This window comes from Sceloporus occidentalis, unplaced genomic scaffold, assembly GCF_023333645.1.
Source record: "Sceloporus occidentalis isolate IW3139 unplaced genomic scaffold, rSceOcc1.0.p SCAF_354, whole genome shotgun sequence".
NCBI classification, from domain to species: domain Eukaryota; kingdom Metazoa; phylum Chordata; class Lepidosauria; order Squamata; family Phrynosomatidae; genus Sceloporus; species Sceloporus occidentalis.
In genome coordinates this window covers 295,629-315,171 of record NW_028317334.1, presented here as the reverse complement: position 1 = coordinate 315,171, position 19,543 = coordinate 295,629, and the positions used below count along the sequence as shown (strand labels likewise).

General features: G+C 43.2%; 1 protein-coding gene across 1 annotated transcript; it reads right to left on the bottom strand.

Moving 5' to 3' along the window:
- Positions 1-494: 494 nt before the first annotated feature.
- LOC149273995 (uncharacterized) lies at positions 495-19,071 on the bottom strand. The gene is made up of 5 exons (XM_089505942.1): positions 19,062-19,071; positions 15,494-15,879; positions 7,293-7,310; positions 6,307-6,427; positions 495-1,450 (listed from the first exon to the last, which is right to left on the bottom strand). Exons 1-5 carry the CDS (start codon positions 19,069-19,071, stop codon positions 801-803), a joined length of 1,185 nt encoding a protein of 394 aa, XP_089362068.1. The 3' UTR covers positions 495-800.
- Positions 19,072-19,543: the final 472 nt, after the last annotated feature.

Below are 19,543 nucleotides of genomic sequence, written 5' to 3'. Positions count from 1 at the left end.
TCCCACAGTCTCTGCCCCACAGGAAACAAGACCCCTTTGCCATTCCCAGAAACTAGCCCTTTCTCTTAATGCTGGCCTCCAACTTTCTTCAGCAAACATCCCAAACATTGCAAAAGCTATCATTCCCATAACTATTCTAACCAGCTGCAACAAATCCCAGCCCCCCATCTAGCTAACCTATACCACAACCCATAATCCTTAGCCAAGTTTATAACCCAAAGCAATAATCTATACTAATAGCAATTAAAACATAAACGTAACAAAATATAACTTTAAAACATAAACAGACATATGGACAGACAAACCTTACAAACAAAATCATAAAGGCCTTTTCACGGCTGCATTGAAAATATATTTTCTTTTAAAAAAATATTGAACATTCATTAAAAAGACATACAAAACAAAACATTAGTACACACTGAAACATATTTACACAATATACAAAGTATATATATATATATATATATATATATATATATATATATATATGAAAAAAGCCAAATTAGTTTCTGTATCTCTAAACTATGTATACTTCCTAGATGGTCTCTAAACCTCTTAAATTTTCATTTCTTCTAGTTTCCTGTTTTAATCTTTCAGCAAAGAAAAATAGAGCTAGATAAACAAAAAACCAATCTCCATTTTTACTTGGTTCTTGTTTCTACTCTTTAAGAGAAGAGGAGATTAATTCATCCTAATTTATATATGTTTTGATAGTTGATTTGAATTGAAAAATCAAGAAAAGAACCTTTTTTTCTGAAAATATATTTTCTGTATTCCTTCTTTACAAAAATAATATTAGTTCACTGCTGGGATTTTTTTGGCTTCTCTCCTGTGTGGACTCTCTGATGTTTCACTAGGTCTGACTTCCGAGAAAAACCTTTCCCACAATGCTGGCATTTGTATGGCTTCTCTCCTGTGTGGACTCTCTGATGCCTCACTTGGACTGACTTCGAAGAAAAACCTTTCCCACAATGCTGGCATTTATATGGCTTCTCTCCTGTGTGGATCCTGCGATGTTCTAAAAGGTGTGCCTTCTGAGAAAAACCTTTCCCACAACGCTGGCATTTGTATGGCTTCTCTCCTGTGTGGACTCTCTGATGTATCGTTAGGACTGACTTTCGAGAAAAACCTTTCCCACAATGCTGGCATTTGTATGGCTTCTCTCCTGTGTGGATCCTGTGATGTTCCAAAAGGTGTGACTTCCGAGAAAAACCTTTCCCACAATGCTGACATTTGAATGGCTTCTCTCCTGTGTGGACTCTCTGATGCCTCACTTGGACTGACTTCGAAGAAAAACATTTCCTACAATGCTGGCATTTATATGGCTTCTCTCCTGTGTGGACTCTCTGATGTGTCATTAGGACTGACTTCAAAGAAAAACATTTCCCACAATGCTGGCATTTGAATGGCTTCTCTGCTGTGTGGACTCTCTCTTGACTCACAAGTTTTTCTGTAAAGAAGGACAATGACAGATAAGTGAAAATCAGAGTTAAGAGAGGAGGGTGTTACCCCCAGATTTAGCCCCCATTTACGCTTCCCTATTTGACAGTAAATTAATAAAGTTGGTGTGAGTGACCCGAGCATGATCCTGTTGCAGATACCCTAAATCCATGGAACGACTGTATCCTTACTTATAGCAGCTAGCAAAGAAGAGACTGGATGGGGACTGCCTTGAGGGAATCTGTGGAAGCAGATAGTCAAAGGACTGGTGAAAAAATGTTCCATTAAAAATGTGCAAAAATACTTTGGTTGACAGGTGGCATCATATCCTGTGAGACTGCCATAAAGTACAGAGTCGGAGCCCAAGGCATGATGCAAACCAACTGCAGAGGTCACTTCATGTTGTTTGGCTCCAGGAGATGATTCACAGCCAATACAGTATACAGCTCACATGCGAATCGGTGTGGATTGGATTGGTGTGTGAACAAGAGATGGTGAAGTTGATGGAAGTTGGAGAGGAGAGCTTGCAAATATTTGCATTATTAGGAGCAGGTAACTGTTGAAGTTGCCAGATACTGTGCAGATGTGATTATTTGTCACAGAAATTTTTTGAAACTGATGCAGAAACAACCATGAAATATCGTCCAGTTAGTCTGACATCAATACCAGGAAAGATTCTAGAGCAGATCATTAAACAGAGAGTCTGTGAACATCTAGAAAGCAATGCCATAATCACAAAAAGTCAACACAGGTTTCAGAGAAAGAAGTCATGCCAGACATACCTGATCTCTTTCTTTGATAAAATTACCAGCTTGTTAGATGAAGGGCATGCTGTGGATATAGTATATCTTGATTTCAGTAAAGCCTTTGACAAAGTTCCCCATGACATTCTTGCAAAGAAGCTTGTAAAATGTGGACTAGACAAGGCAACTGTTACATGGATTTGTATTTGGTTGACCGGCCGAACCCAAAGGGTGCTCAACAATGGCTCCTTTTCATCCTGGAGAGAAGTGACTAGTGGGGTGTCCAGTGGGGTTCTGTCCAGGGCCTAGTGCTATTCAACATCTTTATCAAGGACTTGGATGACAAAATTGGGAGCATACTTATCAAATTTGCAGATGACACCAAATTAGGAGGAGTAGCTAATACTTCAGAGGACAAGATGAAATTCAAGATGACCTGAATAGACTAGAAAGCTGGGCCAAAGCTAATAAAATGAAATTCAACATGGAGAAATGTAAGGTATTGCACTTAGGGTGGAAAAATGAAATGCACAGATATGGGATGGGCGACACCTGGCTGAATGAAATTATGAGTGCAAGAGATCTAGGAATCCAAATAGACCACAAGTTGAAAATGAGTCAACAGTGCGACGCAGCAGCTAAAAAGGCCAACGCAATTGTAGGCTGCATCAATAAAAGTATAGTGTCTAGATCAAGGGAAGTAATAGTGACACTCTATTCTGCTTTGGTCAGGACCGACCTGGACTATTGTGTCCAGTTCTGGGCACCACAGTTTAAAAAGGATGTGGAGAAACTAGAGCATGTCCAAAGGACAGCGACTAAAATGGTGAAGGATCTGGAAGCCATGCCCTACGAGGAATGACTTAGGGAGCTGGGGATGTTTAGCCTAGAGAAGAGAAGGTTAAGTGGTGAAATGATAGCCCTGTTTAATTATTTGAAGGGATGTCATGTTGAGGAGGGAGCAAGCTTGTTTTCTGCTGCTCCAGAGACAGGGACCTGGAACAATGGATGCAAGCTACAGGAAAAGAGATTCCAACTCACCATTAGGAAGAACTTCCTGAGAGTAAGGGCTGTTCGACAGTGGAACAAACTCCCCTGGAGTGTAGTGGAGTCTCCCTCCTTGGAGGTCTTCAAGCAGAGGCTGGATGGCCATCTGCTGGGCATGCTTTGATTTGGATTTCCTGCATGGCAGGGGGTTAGACTCTTGCGGTCTCTTTCAACTCTATTATTCTATGATTCTATCTTGAAATAATTATGACATAGAGTCAGTCTACTGTTTTAAGTCTATATTTCTCAAAGTTATTTGGGACAATTTTTACTTGCAAGGTTTAGGATTTCATTTTATGAACTGATTTTACCCTTATTGCTAGGATGCAGTCTACTTATTGTGATTCTTTGTAATACTTGTTTTTACTTTGTTTGTTTTTTTAAGCTGGCCATGTGCCATAATAAATCATTCATTTATTCATTTGTATTATTTTGTAACTCAAGATAAAGAACCTCCAAGGACTTGAATGAAATCTACTGTGTCTGTGACTTATTTTTAAGTGTGGAAAGTGGTCTGTGTATTGCCAATACCTATATCTAGATATTTGCTTCCATACTCTGCCATGTTATTGTTGAGCTGCATCTGGGAGCGTCACCCTCAGATTGTAGTGTACATTGGATTGTGAACGCAATCGAAATTCAGAGCCAACAAGGACCTGAGAGGCAGTGTGGTCTTTGTCTGAGGTATCTGCATCAAACACACACTGCATTCAATTCGTGTCCATGTCACGCTTTCCCCTCACAGGAAATATTCTAAAGAGCTATAAACCTTTCCGAACCCTCAGTTTCTGCCCTAAGCACCAATTTCAGTATAAATATCAGGCCCAACTTGCTGTGCTTCAGTGTCAGTCCAGTTAGAGACAGACACTCTGTTTTCTTGGCTAAGCACCTCAATGCACTCACCAACCCCAATTGTCGCAGGAACTACTGACCTCTCCCCATTCCAACAATTGGAATAAAGCTCTGGATAGGTAATAAATACCTTTAACAAAGCCTTACATCTATTCACCACTCCCACCTTTGCTACCTAGATCTTGTGTGTGCGCATGAACACTTATATATATATAGTATGTGTGTCTGTGTATTTTGCTTTCCCCCTAAATAAATAATATAACTTTATTACAGCCATTTGGCCAGCACAATTACAAAATTCCAATTTAAAACACAACATAGGTTCATGTACAGGCAGATTGGAGAGTATAACCAAATGATAGTTTATAAACAGTAAGGATAAAAAGTAAGGATAAAAAGTAAGGATAGGGCTGCACGATCAGGTAAACAGACAACGAGTAGGCTGCCATCACCTCACAAACAGCTCTATCATATTGTGTAATAGAGTACTACATTCAAGACATATTAGTTCAAAACCACAGTCATATCCCCTGTCCAACCAAGAGCTAAACTACAAAGTGCCATTAATCAGATGCAACTGATTGGGGTAATTTCATTAGACTTTAGTCCCCAACTAGGTTAGTTTGATGGTATGGTAAAATACGGTCATACCTCCTCCTTTACAAATTTAACGTTAAATCAAGCCATCTATACAGATTTTGAGATTATAACATATTACATCTGTTTAACAAGCTGTTAACGATTTGCAATAGCAACTGCAAAAGAACTGCTTGCGTTATAACTTCCTTCTGATCTGCAAGTAGAAAATTGGTATAAAATTTCTCTTGTCTGCCTGGAAACTGCAACACAATTGGTGTTATATATAAAGCACATATTTCTGTATACAAAGAACAGCCAAAGAGAACATGATTAATATTTTCGATTTCCTCCGAGCCACAAGGACAGTATCTGTGTTCGTAAGGGATCTTTTTAAATCTGCCCTCCAGGACTGCTGATGGTAAGATGTTAAACCTTGCTGACATGAAAGCTCTTCTGTATTTCGGGACCTTCAGATTCTCAAAATATTTCGCATATTTGCCAGGTCTACTGGATTCCCTAACAGGATGTAAAGTTAGTTGGCTTATATGAGTCTGGAAATCAATATCCTTGATGCGTTGAGAAATCACAGATTTTGCTTTATCATAGCCTAGTACAGTTATTTCAGATAGTGAGAGTCCAAGAGATAAGAGTTTCAAGGTCAGTGTCTCCTTCCAGGGGACAAAAAGGAGTCTGTTAGAATTAATGGCACTAAAACGATCGGAACAAAAAACATTTTGAGCCATAAATTTAATTTGCATATCCATACACGCACCTCAACAGATAGCATCCCTGTTTCTAGATGGAGAATGGGATTCGAAACACAATTTGGGGCACGTAAAATTGTTCTTAAAATTTTTGCTTGAACTGCCTCGAAGGTTGTAAAGCTACTGAAAGTACAAATCTCAGAACCGTATAATAGTTGTGCTAAGATATTAATAACAAAGACTTGGAGAGCTGCTGGAATGTACTGGCCTCCCTTATTATAATAGAAAGAACATAGAGCTTTAATACTTCTTTGTGTATCCCCTAAATAAAACACAAAAACCTATTTCAAATGCCTCTGACGTACTGTTTGATTCAGGACCTGCTAGAGCTGGGCGGGATCCAGAGGTCACTGTTGCCCCAGTAAAACTATCTCGATCTATTGAGCTATGTACCAAATTCCCCTAAAAGCATAGCACTTGCGGGTGTCCTCCCCAGACTCCAGCATTTTGGGTAACAAAGGGCCTCTGGAATCAACCATGAAGCTAAGCAAGCTCAGGATGGAAAAGAAACATTAGAGAAAAAGCAGGTTTTGTGTCCCCCTTTCTTCCCTTCATAGATATTACTCATAACTGATCATAGAATCATAGAATCGTAGAGTTGGAAGAGGCCACAAGGGTCATTCAGTCCAACCCCTTGCCATTCAGGAACACTCAATCAAAGCATCTCCGAAAGATGGTGATCCAGTCTCTGTTTAAAGACCTCCAAGAAGGGAGAGTCCTCTACACTCCGAGGAAGGATTGTGTTCCACTATCAAACAGCCCTTACTGTCAGGAAGTTGATTTGATTCTATAATTTTAAAGTGGAAACAAAGTGCTCTGACAGTGAATGAAGAAAGGGCCCTCAGTCTTCACAGGAAGGGCAATGGATTCAGGTTCCTTACCCACAAAGGCCACATTCTCATAATTCTCCATCATTACAGAACTGTATGTAAGTTTCTGCTTCTTTGTCAACAGTTTCCATTCCTCCTCGGTGAAATATACTGCTACATCTGCAAAGGTCACCTGCAATAGAAAATAGCCTTATCCAGAGAGTAACTAAGCGAAAGGGGAGGAAAGCACATGGTGCATCGCAAATATTATTTCAACACTTCAGAATTCAGTCCAGGAAATAAACTTTAAATTCTGCAAGCAAGAAAAAGCTACAGCCTTTGAGATCCAGTTTGTCTCGAATCCTTTCAATATAATATACAATATAATAAACAATATAATAAACAATATAATAAACAATATAATTTAGACCATTTCTGAGATATTATTGATTGATTGGGATACTGATTACCCCAACACGTAAAGTACATTTAGTCACCAAGGAATTATAGTGAATTTAGCCATCTCTCTCCTAATTTCAAAAACAGTTCTGGGGAGTACTCTGGGCTTGAGGGCCACTGGGCCCATCCCCAATTTAGGTTCAGAGAAAGTCTTCCATATCCCTCAGCATTTCACAGATGGGGAAAGCAAGACATATGTGGACAAGCAACACCAGAAGGGGTTCAAGATGGCCAGAGTTGTTAATGATGAAGATCGCACAAGCAAGGAAGGGCACAGCAGTTTGCTTTTGCTTCTGACTCCTGGCAAGGGCAAGACCCTGCCCCTTTCTCTCCTCCCCTCTCCCTCTTTTGAGTTGATGCGCTGGACACGTCTTTTGAATTTGGAACACATTTTGCAGTAACTGAAGTGAACTGAGGAGAAGAGGGAAAGTGGGAGCAGGAGAGAGAAATGGGTCATTTTCAAAGCCCCTGGAAAAATGAGGTGACAGAGGATTAAGCAGGACTCCCTCTGCCAAACTGGGACAGTTGTTCTCTGCTTGCTTTCATGAGCCAGCCCAGCAGTGACCCAGATGAAACTAATAGTCAGGATGGCAATTTACCAAAGAGTTGTTGCACCTCGGCAGCCTCTTCTTCTTGGAGCTCAACTCCCTCTGCTTGGCCTCTATGTCAGCCATCAGGTAAGCAGGGGGTTCCTGGTGGGCCTGCACTTTGGTCACTTCCAGCAAAAGATACCGGAAAGCAGTGTACAGGGGGGCCAAGATGAAGTTCCTGAGAAAAGAGACCAGGGTTAGGCTTGGTTTGGAAAGAAACCCTATAGCACTCAAAGTCACAAAGATCGGCATCCTGCTGGTGATATACGCAGGTGACATATGCCTCCTTTGGCCCAATTGACAGGTGGGCATCACTTCCTCCCTCTGCACCAAACAAAGCCCCTTGGACCTAGCATAGACTCACAGCAGCTCCCCTACACAACAGTTACTCCATACCTTGTTAGATTAGCTGGGGATCCGGGGATGGGAAATTGGAAAAGGCCCTGGTTATGTCCCCATAGCTAGATGTGAAATGAGGGCATCACCTGCTGAAACCTGCAGAGGTCCCCAGTGGCCCTCACAGGAAAATGTCTTCGTTTTGCTTCTGGCTATAGAAACACAGCTGGATGCATCTCCAATACCTTGCACCCAACACTCCCACCAGGCATGGAATGGTCATGCGGGATGGCTTCCACAACTCTATGGTAATACCTGGGTCATTGAATGGCCAGTTGCAGCCTGATTCCACCTGGAGCAACACTGGAGCATAGAAGGTTCTGCTGGGTCAGGCATGTCTGGCCTGGTGGCCCCTCATTCTCCCAGTGGCCAAACCAGTTGCCGTCCATCCCCCAGGGAGGCCCCCAGTCAGGCAGGGCAGGAAAGGATCTCTCTCTTCTCTGGTTGCCCCCCTTCCATGGGATCCAGCCCTCCTCCCCAATTCCCATGGCAGCCTTCTGCATGCAGAGAAGTCACAATTCAGAGAGTGTCTTTGCCCATATAGAGATTGCCTATTTTCCACGCTATTGCCTGGCCATGTTGGCTTGGGAATGTCCTGTTCTAGCCACATAGATTCATAGAATCATAGAATCGTAGAGTCGGAAGAGACCCCAAGGGCCATCCAGTCTAACCCCATTGTGCCATGCAGGAACTCTCAATCAAAGCATCCCCGACAAATGGCCATCCAGCCTCTGCTTGAAGACCAAGGAAAGAGACTCGACTGCACTCCGAGGAAGGAGTCTGTTCCACTGTCGAACAGCCCTTACTGTCAGGAAGTTTCTCCTAATGTTGAGGTGGAATCTCTATTCCTGGAGCTTGCATCCATTGTTCCGGGTTCTAGTCTCTGGAGCAGCAGAAAACAAGCTTGCTCCCTCCTCAATATGACATCCCTTCAAAAATTTAAACATATCTATCATATCACCTCTAAACCTTCTCTTCTCTAGGCTGAACATCTCCACCTCTCTAAGTCATTCCTCATAAGGCATGGTTTCCAGACCCTTCACCATTTTAGTCGCCCTCTATGATTCTATGATTTGTATCCCAGGTGGAGAAATTCTGGCCCCTGGGCTGAATAAGACCTGTATTTCTTCAATGATCTGATCAATGGCTTCCCCTCATTAGGCCCCCTTCCCCATTTAGACACTGGTGAAAATAATCATTTCATTTTTACAAATGAGACAAATCTCTGAGCTTAACTGCTGTGTTTGTAATATAATAATATAATAATAATACATTTATTTATATACCGCCTTTCCAAAAAGATCAAAGCAGTTTACAAATTGACAATTACAAAATTTGTGTGTTTGTGTGTGTCAGTCATAGCAGGAGCATGAGGTATGTACCTCCTCCCTCTGCTTGCAAAAGCCACACAGAAATTGAGGTATGTACATTTGTGTGCATTGTTTCTGAACGGATCTATTGTCAAAATCACAATTTCTTCACTTTTCCTTGTATATTTTTAAAAAAGAAGCACACTGCTGAATATGTTGAACTTATACAACAAAAATCTATAAATGTATAGGTTTATGAGTGAAGATTGCATCCTGGATTATGCTCATTTTGAGGAAGTGAAGACCTATGTAAATTCATTATATAAACCCAGTGAAACAAATACCTCACAAAGCCCTAGTAAACAACACGTACACACAGTCCCCACACAAAGGACTCACTGGTGCATTGTGTGTCTGGGGTCTGGAAATCTCACTTCAAACTTCTGGGAAGACAATGCTGCCAGAGACTGAATTTGGGGCTTTATTCCTCCAAAGCAAGGTCTCACTCTCTCAGCTGCAACCCTTCCATACAATCCTGGACTGAAGCATTTAAACAAAGGTCCTCTTCCAGCTCCAGGAATAAAATCCTACCTTCAGTACAAAGACCGTGCAGCCCCAGGAAGGCCTCTTCCGCAGTCCTTTATGGCCGGAGCTGGGTCAGAGGCCGTCTCCTCAGCCGTAGAGAAGGGTTGCTCTGAGTGCGAAGGAGGAGGAGGTCCAAGGGCTGAGGGAGGGAAGGCAATGGGGAAAGGTCAGTGCCAATGGCCATGGAGGGCAGAAGGTGACAATGCCTAGGAAACTCCTCTGAGTCCCAGCAATTCTAGGAATGAGTGGCAGGAGTGAGTCCAGGGGGCTGAGGGGGTCTCCTTTCCCAAAGAGGGAGGCAAGGACCGGTGGACCCTCACAGTCACAAGTGTAGCCAAGGGTCCGTAGGGGAATTTTATTATGTTGTTATTAGTCCAAATATTGCAAGAGGGGGCTGGCTACAAGAGCCCACCGAGATCGTCTCCCGACATGTATACGGAGTAGACCAGGGCCTCCCAATAACTGAAGCTGAGACAGATTGCAATAACTAAATGTCTACTTTATTGAAAACAGGGGGGAACACACACACAATGCACACACTCACACACACATTCAAGGCTCAGGAAGGTAGGTTGGAATAGTGGAAAAGATGTTCAGGCTTTGCTAATGGTATACTCACCAAGATGTAGTCTTCCTCTGGGAAGCGAATGGGATGTGGGACAGTGAGACAAGTCTGCTCCGCAACCTGGGTTTGAGCAGAAATGCCGGCTACCAGAACAGAGGTCTGACTGACGTGGAGTAAGTAGACCTTTGGGATGGCGCGCTGAGCAGCCAAAGTTGGGACCTTTTAAGGGCAAAATCTCGCCTGAGGGCAGAGAGTTTTGGGGATTGGAACAAAGGCGTTTAATTGCTTTCTTTCACCTGGATGTCTGGATCTGATAATATCACTGACTTAAGTTGTTCGGACAACAGACTTGAGGAGGGGGTGATAGCTTCAGGGAAGGCAAACATTTCACTCCTTCTGACTCAAGATAATCCCTTCATGCGACTTCCCAGACCTTCTAAGATGTAAATGGGGCTTCTCCCCTCAGGGGAGGTGCACATGTCCTCTCGCTTTGCCAGTAATGGAGGACAGGCTTGGAGTCTGGCCAAGGGTCATCCAAGGGTTATCATTGATTCCAAAATTTATATAAACCAGCATGGGTAACAACAAGCAGCACAAAGTTTCTTCCAGAACACAAAATGGCTGCCTCTGCCTCAGCACCTGGCAGTTTGAGGCCTTCAGGGAACCCAAAATGGAGGATGAAAGGGCCCCAAAGTCGGAAGGGACTCCAAACAGGATCTCTGACCCTAAAAAACACAGAAAGGTTTTCCTGATGGCACCCGATGGCTGTGAGAACACAAAAAGTCCCCAAACAGGATTTCTGAACGTTAACAACAGCTAAACATTTTCCTGATGCTATTGAAAGGAGGAACCTGATCCCCTCCTTAATTACAATCAATAGTGAAGGATATTAATATTAATATTAAGAGTGCCCATCGTCCACAACCCAGCTCAGGTCTTGACTGCTCAGGGAGGCCAGTCCAGCTGCAGGTGGCCCTCCATCCGTCCATCCTCCTTTCCTTCTGCATTCCTCCTCTTTTCCCCAGCATCAGCCCCTTTCCCAAGAAGGCTTCATCCGCACCATAGAAATAAGGCAATTTGACACCATTTTAACCGCTCATTCCTATGGAATCCTGGGATTTTACCTTTGGAGACTTAGCCTTCTCTTCCAGAGAGCTCTGATGCCACAACAAACTACAAATCCCAGGATTCCACAGGATGGAAACAGGAGAGTTAACACACTTTAGAACTGGATTATTTCTATATTGCAGATAAAGCCTGGGTCGGATGTAAAAGTCTAATTATTATCCTGTTAAAAATGGTTTTGCTTTTTTAAAATATAAGCAGTTTGTTTTTCTGTCTAATCCTTATTCTTGTTGTTGTTTGTTTGTTTGTTTGTTTGTATGTTTATTTGTTTCCTTCTTGGTAATCTGTGTTATTCTGGTCTGTCTGTCTCCTTCCTTCTTCCCTGAAAATCTCTTAATAAGGAAACTGGGGAGACTCTTAAAACCTCCCAAAGGAGCCACTTTTGGCCTTGTTTGGGGGACTAGCCTCCTCTTAGAAGCCAAAGCCCAATGTTTGTGAATAATAAGAATAAGGCTTCTATTAAAACTATGCTCCCCATTTCTGATCCCTTTTAAAACCCATGATCCCCAGAAGGAGCAGAGCTGTGTAATAAGAAAACCCTCTCAGAAAAGACACACAAAAGACACACAAAGAGACACACTTCCTTCCTTTTGGCCCAAGGAGCCTGGCTTCCTTCTGACTCTGGAGCCTCAGGAGAGAAAGAGAAGCCTCTGTTCAAATGAGCCCTCAGAGAAGGTTCTGGAACATTATTTCCCACGGTCACAAGCAGCACAAAATGGCCACCAGAACACAAAATGGCCGCCTCTGCCTCAGCGCTTGGCAGTTTTCAGTTTGTGGCCTTCAGGGAAACCAAAATGGAGGATGAACGGGCCCGAAAGTCGGAAGGGACCCAAACAGGACTTCTAAACCTTAACAAAACCTAAGCATTTTCCTGATGCTATTGAAAGGAGGAACCTGATTAATTACAATCAATAGTGAAATATATCAATATTAATATTAAGAGTGTCCCTCGTCCACAACCCTCTCAGGTCTTGACCGCTCAGGGAGGCCAGTCCAGCTGCAGGTGGCCCTCTGTCTGTCCGTCTGTCCTCCTTTCCTTCTGCATTCCTCCTCTTTTCCCCAGCATCAGCCCCTTTCCCAAGAAGGCTGCATCTGCACTTTAGAAATAAGGCACTTTGACACCGCTTTAACTGCTCAGTGCTGTGGAATCTAATCTAATGAGAGCGATTTTGTATCAAGTGTTTTACAATTTTAATGAGGACTGCAAGAGAAAACAAATTATTTGTAAGGATAAGTATAAGTAGAACAATATATATTTACTTTTTACTTATTAACAGATAATTAAAAAATGAATGAGATAGAAATAAAAGTTTGTCTGGTAGTTTGGAAGCAGCGGATGGTAAATGTGAGTAATAGGTTTGTCTTTAACCCTCAGTGCTATGGAATCCTGGGATTTTACCTTTGGACACTTAGCCTTCTCTGCCAGAGAGCTCTCATGCCACAAAAACTAGAAATCCCAGGATTCCATAGGATGGGACCAGGAGAGTTAAAGTGGTTTCAAACCGGATTATTTCTGTAGTGCAGATACAGCCAAAGTCGGCTGTAAAAAGATAGAAACACCCATGTCAAATTTTTATCCTGTTAAATATGGCTTTGCCTTTTTTGAAATATAAGCAGTTTGTTTTTCTGTTTTACCCTTATTCTTCTTATTTGTGTTTGTTTGTATGTTTGTATGTATCATTCTTGGTAATATCAGATGGTCAGGTCTGCCTCTTTCCGTCTTCCCTGAAAATGTATTAATAAGAAAACTGGGGAGACTTTAAAAAATTCCAAAGGAGCTACATTTGGCTTTTTTGGGGGGACAAGCTTCCTCTTAGAAGCCAAATCCCAATGTTTGTGAAGAAGAAGAATAAGGCTTGTATTAAAACTATGCTCCCCATTTCTGATCCCTTTCAAAACCCATGTTCCCCAGAAGGAGCAGAGCTGTGTAATAAGAAAACCCTCTCAGAAAAGAGACACACTTCCTTCCTTTTGGCCCAAGGAGCCTGGCCTCCTTCTGACTCTGGAGCCTCAGGAGAGAAAGAGAGGCCTCTGTTCAACTGGGGCCTCAGAGAAGGTTCCGGAACATTATTCCCAACAGTCACAAGCAGCACAAAATGGCTGCCAGAAAACAAGGAGGCAGGGGCTGAGATTCTTGCCAATCAGGGCCAGGGATGGTGGGAAGGACTGGGATTCCAGCCAATCAGAGCCAGAGACTGTGGGAGGCACAGGGAATCCAGCCAATCAGGGCCAGGGATGGTGGGAGGGACTGGGATTCCAGCCAATCAGGGCCAGGGATGGCAGGAGGGACTGGGATTCCAGCCAATCAGGGCCAGGGATGGTGGGAGGGACTGGGATTCCAGCCAATCAGGGCCAGGGATGGCAGGAGGGACTGGGATTCCAGCCAATCAGGGCCAGGGATGGTGGGGACTCCAGCCAATCAGGGCCAGGGATGGAGGGAGGGTGGGGACTCCAGCCAATGGCAGCACCTCAGAGTCTCCTCAGGAGGCAATCATGTGTAAACTACATGTCATAAAAACATCACAAAGTATAAATTCCAATTACAGCAATTGCAGGGCAGTTATGCTGTTATGACCGGAAGTAAACATATATACAATTATAATTATATATACACGCGGATATTGACCAGAACCTGGGGGGTGTATACATGTGCATTCATATGTACTTACATATTTCTCTATGCATTTCCTTATGTTTAAATTGTATGCAAGTGGAAGAGTATATATAAATATATAAATCATATATATATGATCCAACATATATGTGTACATGTGTTTGCATCTCTCTCTCTCTCTCTCTCTATATATATATATATATATATATAAAATACATGTGCGTACACAGGTATCTATGGGTATGTATAGATGATGTATCTATGGGTATTGTATGCAAGATCTATAGACTTTAAACATTCCATGTCTGTGTGTGTAGGCTCTTAAAAGTATAAGTCTGAATGCACTTAGATAGAGATGCCTCCACATACATACATATATATACAGATGTATATATACAGATGTATATGCACAAACACACATGCCACATCCATCTGTTGTTGTCCATTGTTCTGGTCCGTTGTTCCAGGTGATGCTGGAGAAGAGGCCCTGCCTCCAACGGAACCAGAGGCTGCAGGAGATGACCAACCCCCCATATTTTAACCCAAACCTTACGGCTGGAAGTGGATCAGAACTCCAAGGCCTGTCTCTTGTAGTGGAATCGTAATGGGTTAACAAAGGAAGTGTGTCCCCACTGCTTGGTTAGTTCTCTTTCCGCTTTCAGGGATCAGTGCAGAAGCTCCAGAAGGTGAAATGAGAGATCACACACCTGTCACCAATCTAGGTCTTCTTCTTTACATCTAGAGTGGTGAGTAAATACAGAATTGGGCTATAAAACTTTTAATCAGACACATAAGAGACCAGATCTGGGTTCAAACACTTTGTATGTAACATTTATTCTAACATTAGGGACATTCATTCTACTATATTACATATCAAGAGGCCTCAAATCATGCACACATTCATACAATGCTCATGCACACAAATCTTCCCAGAGGTCGGTCAGTTTTCTGAAAGAGCGATGGGTGCCAGTTCCAGCTGATTTTGGCACACTAGCACCATGGTTTTGAAGATTCCTTTATGCTTTTTAATATGTGCATCATTTTTCCTGATGAGTGACTTCTTGTTCCCATTCCGTTCTTGTTCTGGTGCTCTTTACATCAAGTTGTGTTATACACAGTCCATTCTTCTTTTAGTACATTTGGTTTCATGTCCTTGCATTACGGTGTCTTTATCTTTTGCACATTCAGTTTGAGCTTTTCTTGCTTCTCTGTGCCAGATCCTTCATCTCATACTTCATCTTCTAATTCTGTCACAATAACACATAACACACCTACCCACCATGCTACGTCTTCCTGTATGGCAGGGGCTTGGACTCGATAGCACTTGTGGTGCCTTACAAAGCCAGAATCCTATAAATCCATGCTTTGTCATCCTGTGTGTCGGGGGTTGGACTGCATGGGTCCTGTGGTCCATTCTTATTCTAGAATTCTATAAAAAAATAAAACAACAACAACAACAACCCAACACAACACAACAACATACAAAAATCAATAACTTTATGAACAGACAACCCTTAAAAACAAAATCATAAGGGCTTTCTCTTATCACCAATGCACTGAAAATATTTTTCTTGTAATACTTCTTAACAAAAACAGTGTTAGTTCACTGCTGGCATTTATGTGGTTTCTCTCCTGCATGGACTCTCTGATGTATCATTATGTATGACTTTGAAGAGAAACATTTCCCACAATGCTGGCATTTGTATGGCTTCTCTCCTGTGTGGACTCTCTGATGTTTCACTAGGTCTGACTTCTGAGAGAAACCTTTCCCACAATGCTGGCATTTGTATGGCTTCTCTCCTGTGTGGACTCTCTGATGTGACACTACGTGTGACTTACAAGAAAAACATTTCCCACAACGCTGGCATTTGTATGGCTTCTCTCCTGTGTGGACTCTCTGATGTCTCACAAGGTCTGACTTTGAAGGAAAACATTTCCCACAGTGCTGGCATTTATGTGGCCTCTCACATGTATGGACTCTCTCAAGACTGACATGTTCTTCTGAAAAGAAAAAGAAAAAAAGAACAATGACACACAAGACTGACTCTCTGAATCAAGAGAGGAATGTGTTACCCCAAGATTTAGCCACCTGTTAACCCTTCCCTATTTGATATAAAATTAATAAAGTTAGAGTGGGTGCCCTGAATTTAGCATTTTTGCAGGTATGGATCCCTACTCATAGGAGGTAGCAAAGAAGAGATTGTAGGAGAACCTGCCTTGAGAAAATGAGTGGATTTAGCTGCATGATCCATTTATGTCTGTAGAGGGTGAAGGGATTATGGCTAAGGAGTGGGACTGGAAGGAAATAGTCAGAAAAAGGCTCTGAGAATCAGTGTGCTAATCCCTTTTGTCTGAGGTACTTGCACCAATAATAATAATGATGATGATGATTTATTTATAGCATGCCCAATCACAAGGAATCCAGGTGGGTTACAACAATAAAAATAAAGAGAATAAAATAAAATACAAAAATAAATACAATACAGTAAAATAAAACAGAGCGACGTGAGTTACAGTAAAATTCACAGTTAGGCCTGATGGAAATTGGGCCTGTCTTTTTCACACCCTCCTAGGTCTGATGATGACAGTTGGGGCGGAGGGAGGGCTCTTCTTTTTGAGGCCAGAATATAATTTCAATTAAATTTAATTTAATTCTCCTCATTAATTTAAGTGATGGACAGAGTGAAGGAAGTCACAGTAAATGGGGAGAGGTTAAACCAAGCCCTCATTGCATTAAATTTGGTTTCAGACCATTCTTTCCTCACCCAGGAAACATTCTAAAGCAATTTAAACCTTTCGTACCCTCAGTTTCTGCCACTAAGCAACAATTACAGCATAAATATCTGCTCCTAGTGGCTGTTCTTCAGCCTCAGTCCAGTTGCAGGCAGACACTCTGCTCCCTATTGCATGGGGTAAGAAAGCCAGGTTACCTTTCCCAAAGAGAATTTTAATTTGGGCTATGTCCGGGTCCAATCTTATGTAAATCACTGCTGAATCTTTTGGCCAAATCCATCCCAGATGTAGCCTGGGTCCGAGGCATGCTCAGCCATCCCCCTCTTTTTTAAGCGGAAGCTTCCAACATTAAAAAATGGCCCTGAAGTGCTGCAGGGATTCGGGCTGAATCCAGGATGGATTTGGCTGGTGGATTCAGCGGAGATTCACATATGATAGGACCCGGATGCAGCCCGAATCAGAATTCAGTTCAGAAAAGTTAAGCTGGCTTTTTTATCCCATGCGATAGGGTCCTCTGTCGGTTTACATGGCTAAGCACCTCAATACACTCTCCAACCCCACTTGCCATGGGAGCTACTGACTTCTCTCCCCATTCCGGATTCTCAGCAACTGGGATTGAGATCCATCCAGGCAACATATTACCATTAGCAAAGTCTTACATTTATTCACCACTCCCACCTTTGTTACATAATTCTCTGTGTGCATGTGTGTGCATTTTGCCTTTCAAATGCCTCTGGAGTTCTGTGTGATTGCAGACCTGCTATAGCTTTGCTGGATCCTGAGATCACTGTTGCCTCAATCAAACTATATCTCCCCTTTGAGCTAAGTATCTAATTCCCCTAAAAGCATAGCACTTGCAGGTGTCTTCCCCAAACTCCAGCATTTCAGGTAAAAGACCCTAAGCAAGCTCAGGTAGGAAAAAGAAACATTAGAGAAAAAGGAATTTTTGTGTTGCCTTTCCTTTCTTCATAGACATTGTTCATAATTGCTAAATGGAAGCCCTTAATATGTCTGAAAACCAGGGTCTGAGCCGGTTCTCACCAGTTCAGTTCTTAAAACCTGCCAGGTTGGTGGCTGCCTCCCAATCCCCAAGGCCCCTCTCTGGACCCTTCCCAGAGGTCCTTTCCTGTCCACATACCTCACCTTACTTCCCCTCACCTTCCCACTAGGGCCCTCTGTTCTGGTAGTCAAGCCTGCTGTCCCAGCCCAGGATTTCCTCTGCCCCATCTAGGATTCGCCCCTTCTCACTCGCTGCCCCTCACTCCTGGAACCTTCTTCCCCCGCGAGCAAGAGCCATCACTTCATTAACCAGCTTCAAAACGGAGCTGAAGACCATCCTGTTCAGAGAAGCGTTCCCAGGCATTGCATAATTGTCACTTGCTATTTGATGTTCTTTTCTTGGCTGTTTTATTGAATCATTTCCGGTATTGCTATGTATTTTATATGTATTATCTTAGTAGACAGGCCCCTTAGCCACCACCACTCCCTTCTCCTTCTGTGTCATGTCTTTTTAGATTGTAAGACAGAGGGCAGGGAACCGTCCAATTAAAAAGATTGTATGTACAGCACTGTGTAAATTTACAGCGCTTTATAAATAAAGGTTAATAATAATAATAATAATAATAATAATAATAATAACAACAACAACACAGAGCTAGGCAATCCTGGCTTTGCTCCTGCTTTCCTTTCTTGGCTCCCAGAGACCTGATCCCCTTCCCTTTCTCCCTCCACTCTCCAACCTTCCCTCTTGCCTATCCGCACTGCTTCAGCTTTCACCTTCAGCATCTCTTTCCTGCCTTTCTGTTTTTCCCATTCCCTCCATCTCTCTATCACAGACACACATCCACAGCATGTGATGCACAAAAGGGACATTCTGAGTCCCATTTGTTGAGAAAGGCAGGATAATCAATATACAAATAAGTCATTGGGAAAGCAAGAGCAAGGGGGCTGGGACCTGGACTCCAATTTTGGTGAGGGTCAAGTGCCAGCCTTAAGGCATCTATAAGACAGGGATGGCCTAATGTTGGGGATGGGGGGGTCACACTGGCCCACAGGGGATCTCAGGAGCAACCTAACGTTGTATTGTCTGGGGGTGAAATGAAATACTATTTTCTCCTCAGTATCCCACAGCATCCCTTTGGGGAACCAGAGGCCATTTTGCCACTATTGGGCTCTCTCTGAGCCATTGTAGGGCCAAGGGAGGCCTTTTCCCCAAGAAGACACTCCTGAGCCTGAAAAGCCTGGAAGAAGGGCCAAAAAAGCCAGGAAACTTAGGACCTTTCCAGAAGGGCACCCTAGTACGTACTGTGTACGTACTAGGGTTGCCCGGGGGCATCTTTTTCAGATGCCCCCAACCCTGGTATGCACACAGTACGTACAAAATGGTGGCGCCCATTCTACATGCAGATAGTGGTGCCCCTTAGGACGTCACGATCGCGCTGCCTCCAAACGGAGCGGCATGGACGTGACGTCCTGGTGTCATGAAAGGGCGTTCGTGGCGCCCTTTCCACGGTGCAGGAAGGAACTCCATTTTGGAGCTCCTTCGTTCATTTGTGTCGCTGGTGCAGCCTTTAGAGAGCTGCGCCAGCGATACAAAAGAGAAAGGTGCAGAGTGGCCCCTTTCTCCTTTCCACGCCGCTGTTGGGGTGTCTTTGGGGCTTGAAGCCCCAAGGACACTTTTTCCAGGCCACGGCGTGGAAAAGCGGTGGATTGGGGCCTCAGGGCTGCCGCTGTGGCAGCTGAGGCCCTGATCCGTTGATGAAAGGGGCAGGTACAGGCCACCCCAAAGGGGCAGTCTGTAAACCGCCCTACTGAGGGATGTGCTGAGGAGCATTTGGGGGTGAAAAGCATTTATCTCCATAGTTCCTTCCCACAGAATCCTAGAATTGGCAGTTTAGAATGGGATATTTAGAATCCTTAGAAAGTGGAGAGC

Coding starts and splice junctions, on each gene's coding strand:
- LOC149273995 (XM_089505942.1), bottom strand. Junction 1,451..6,306: donor TGAGAATGTGGCCTTTGTGG/GTAAGGAACCTG, acceptor CCTTCTTTACAG/AAAAACTTGTGAGTCAAGAG.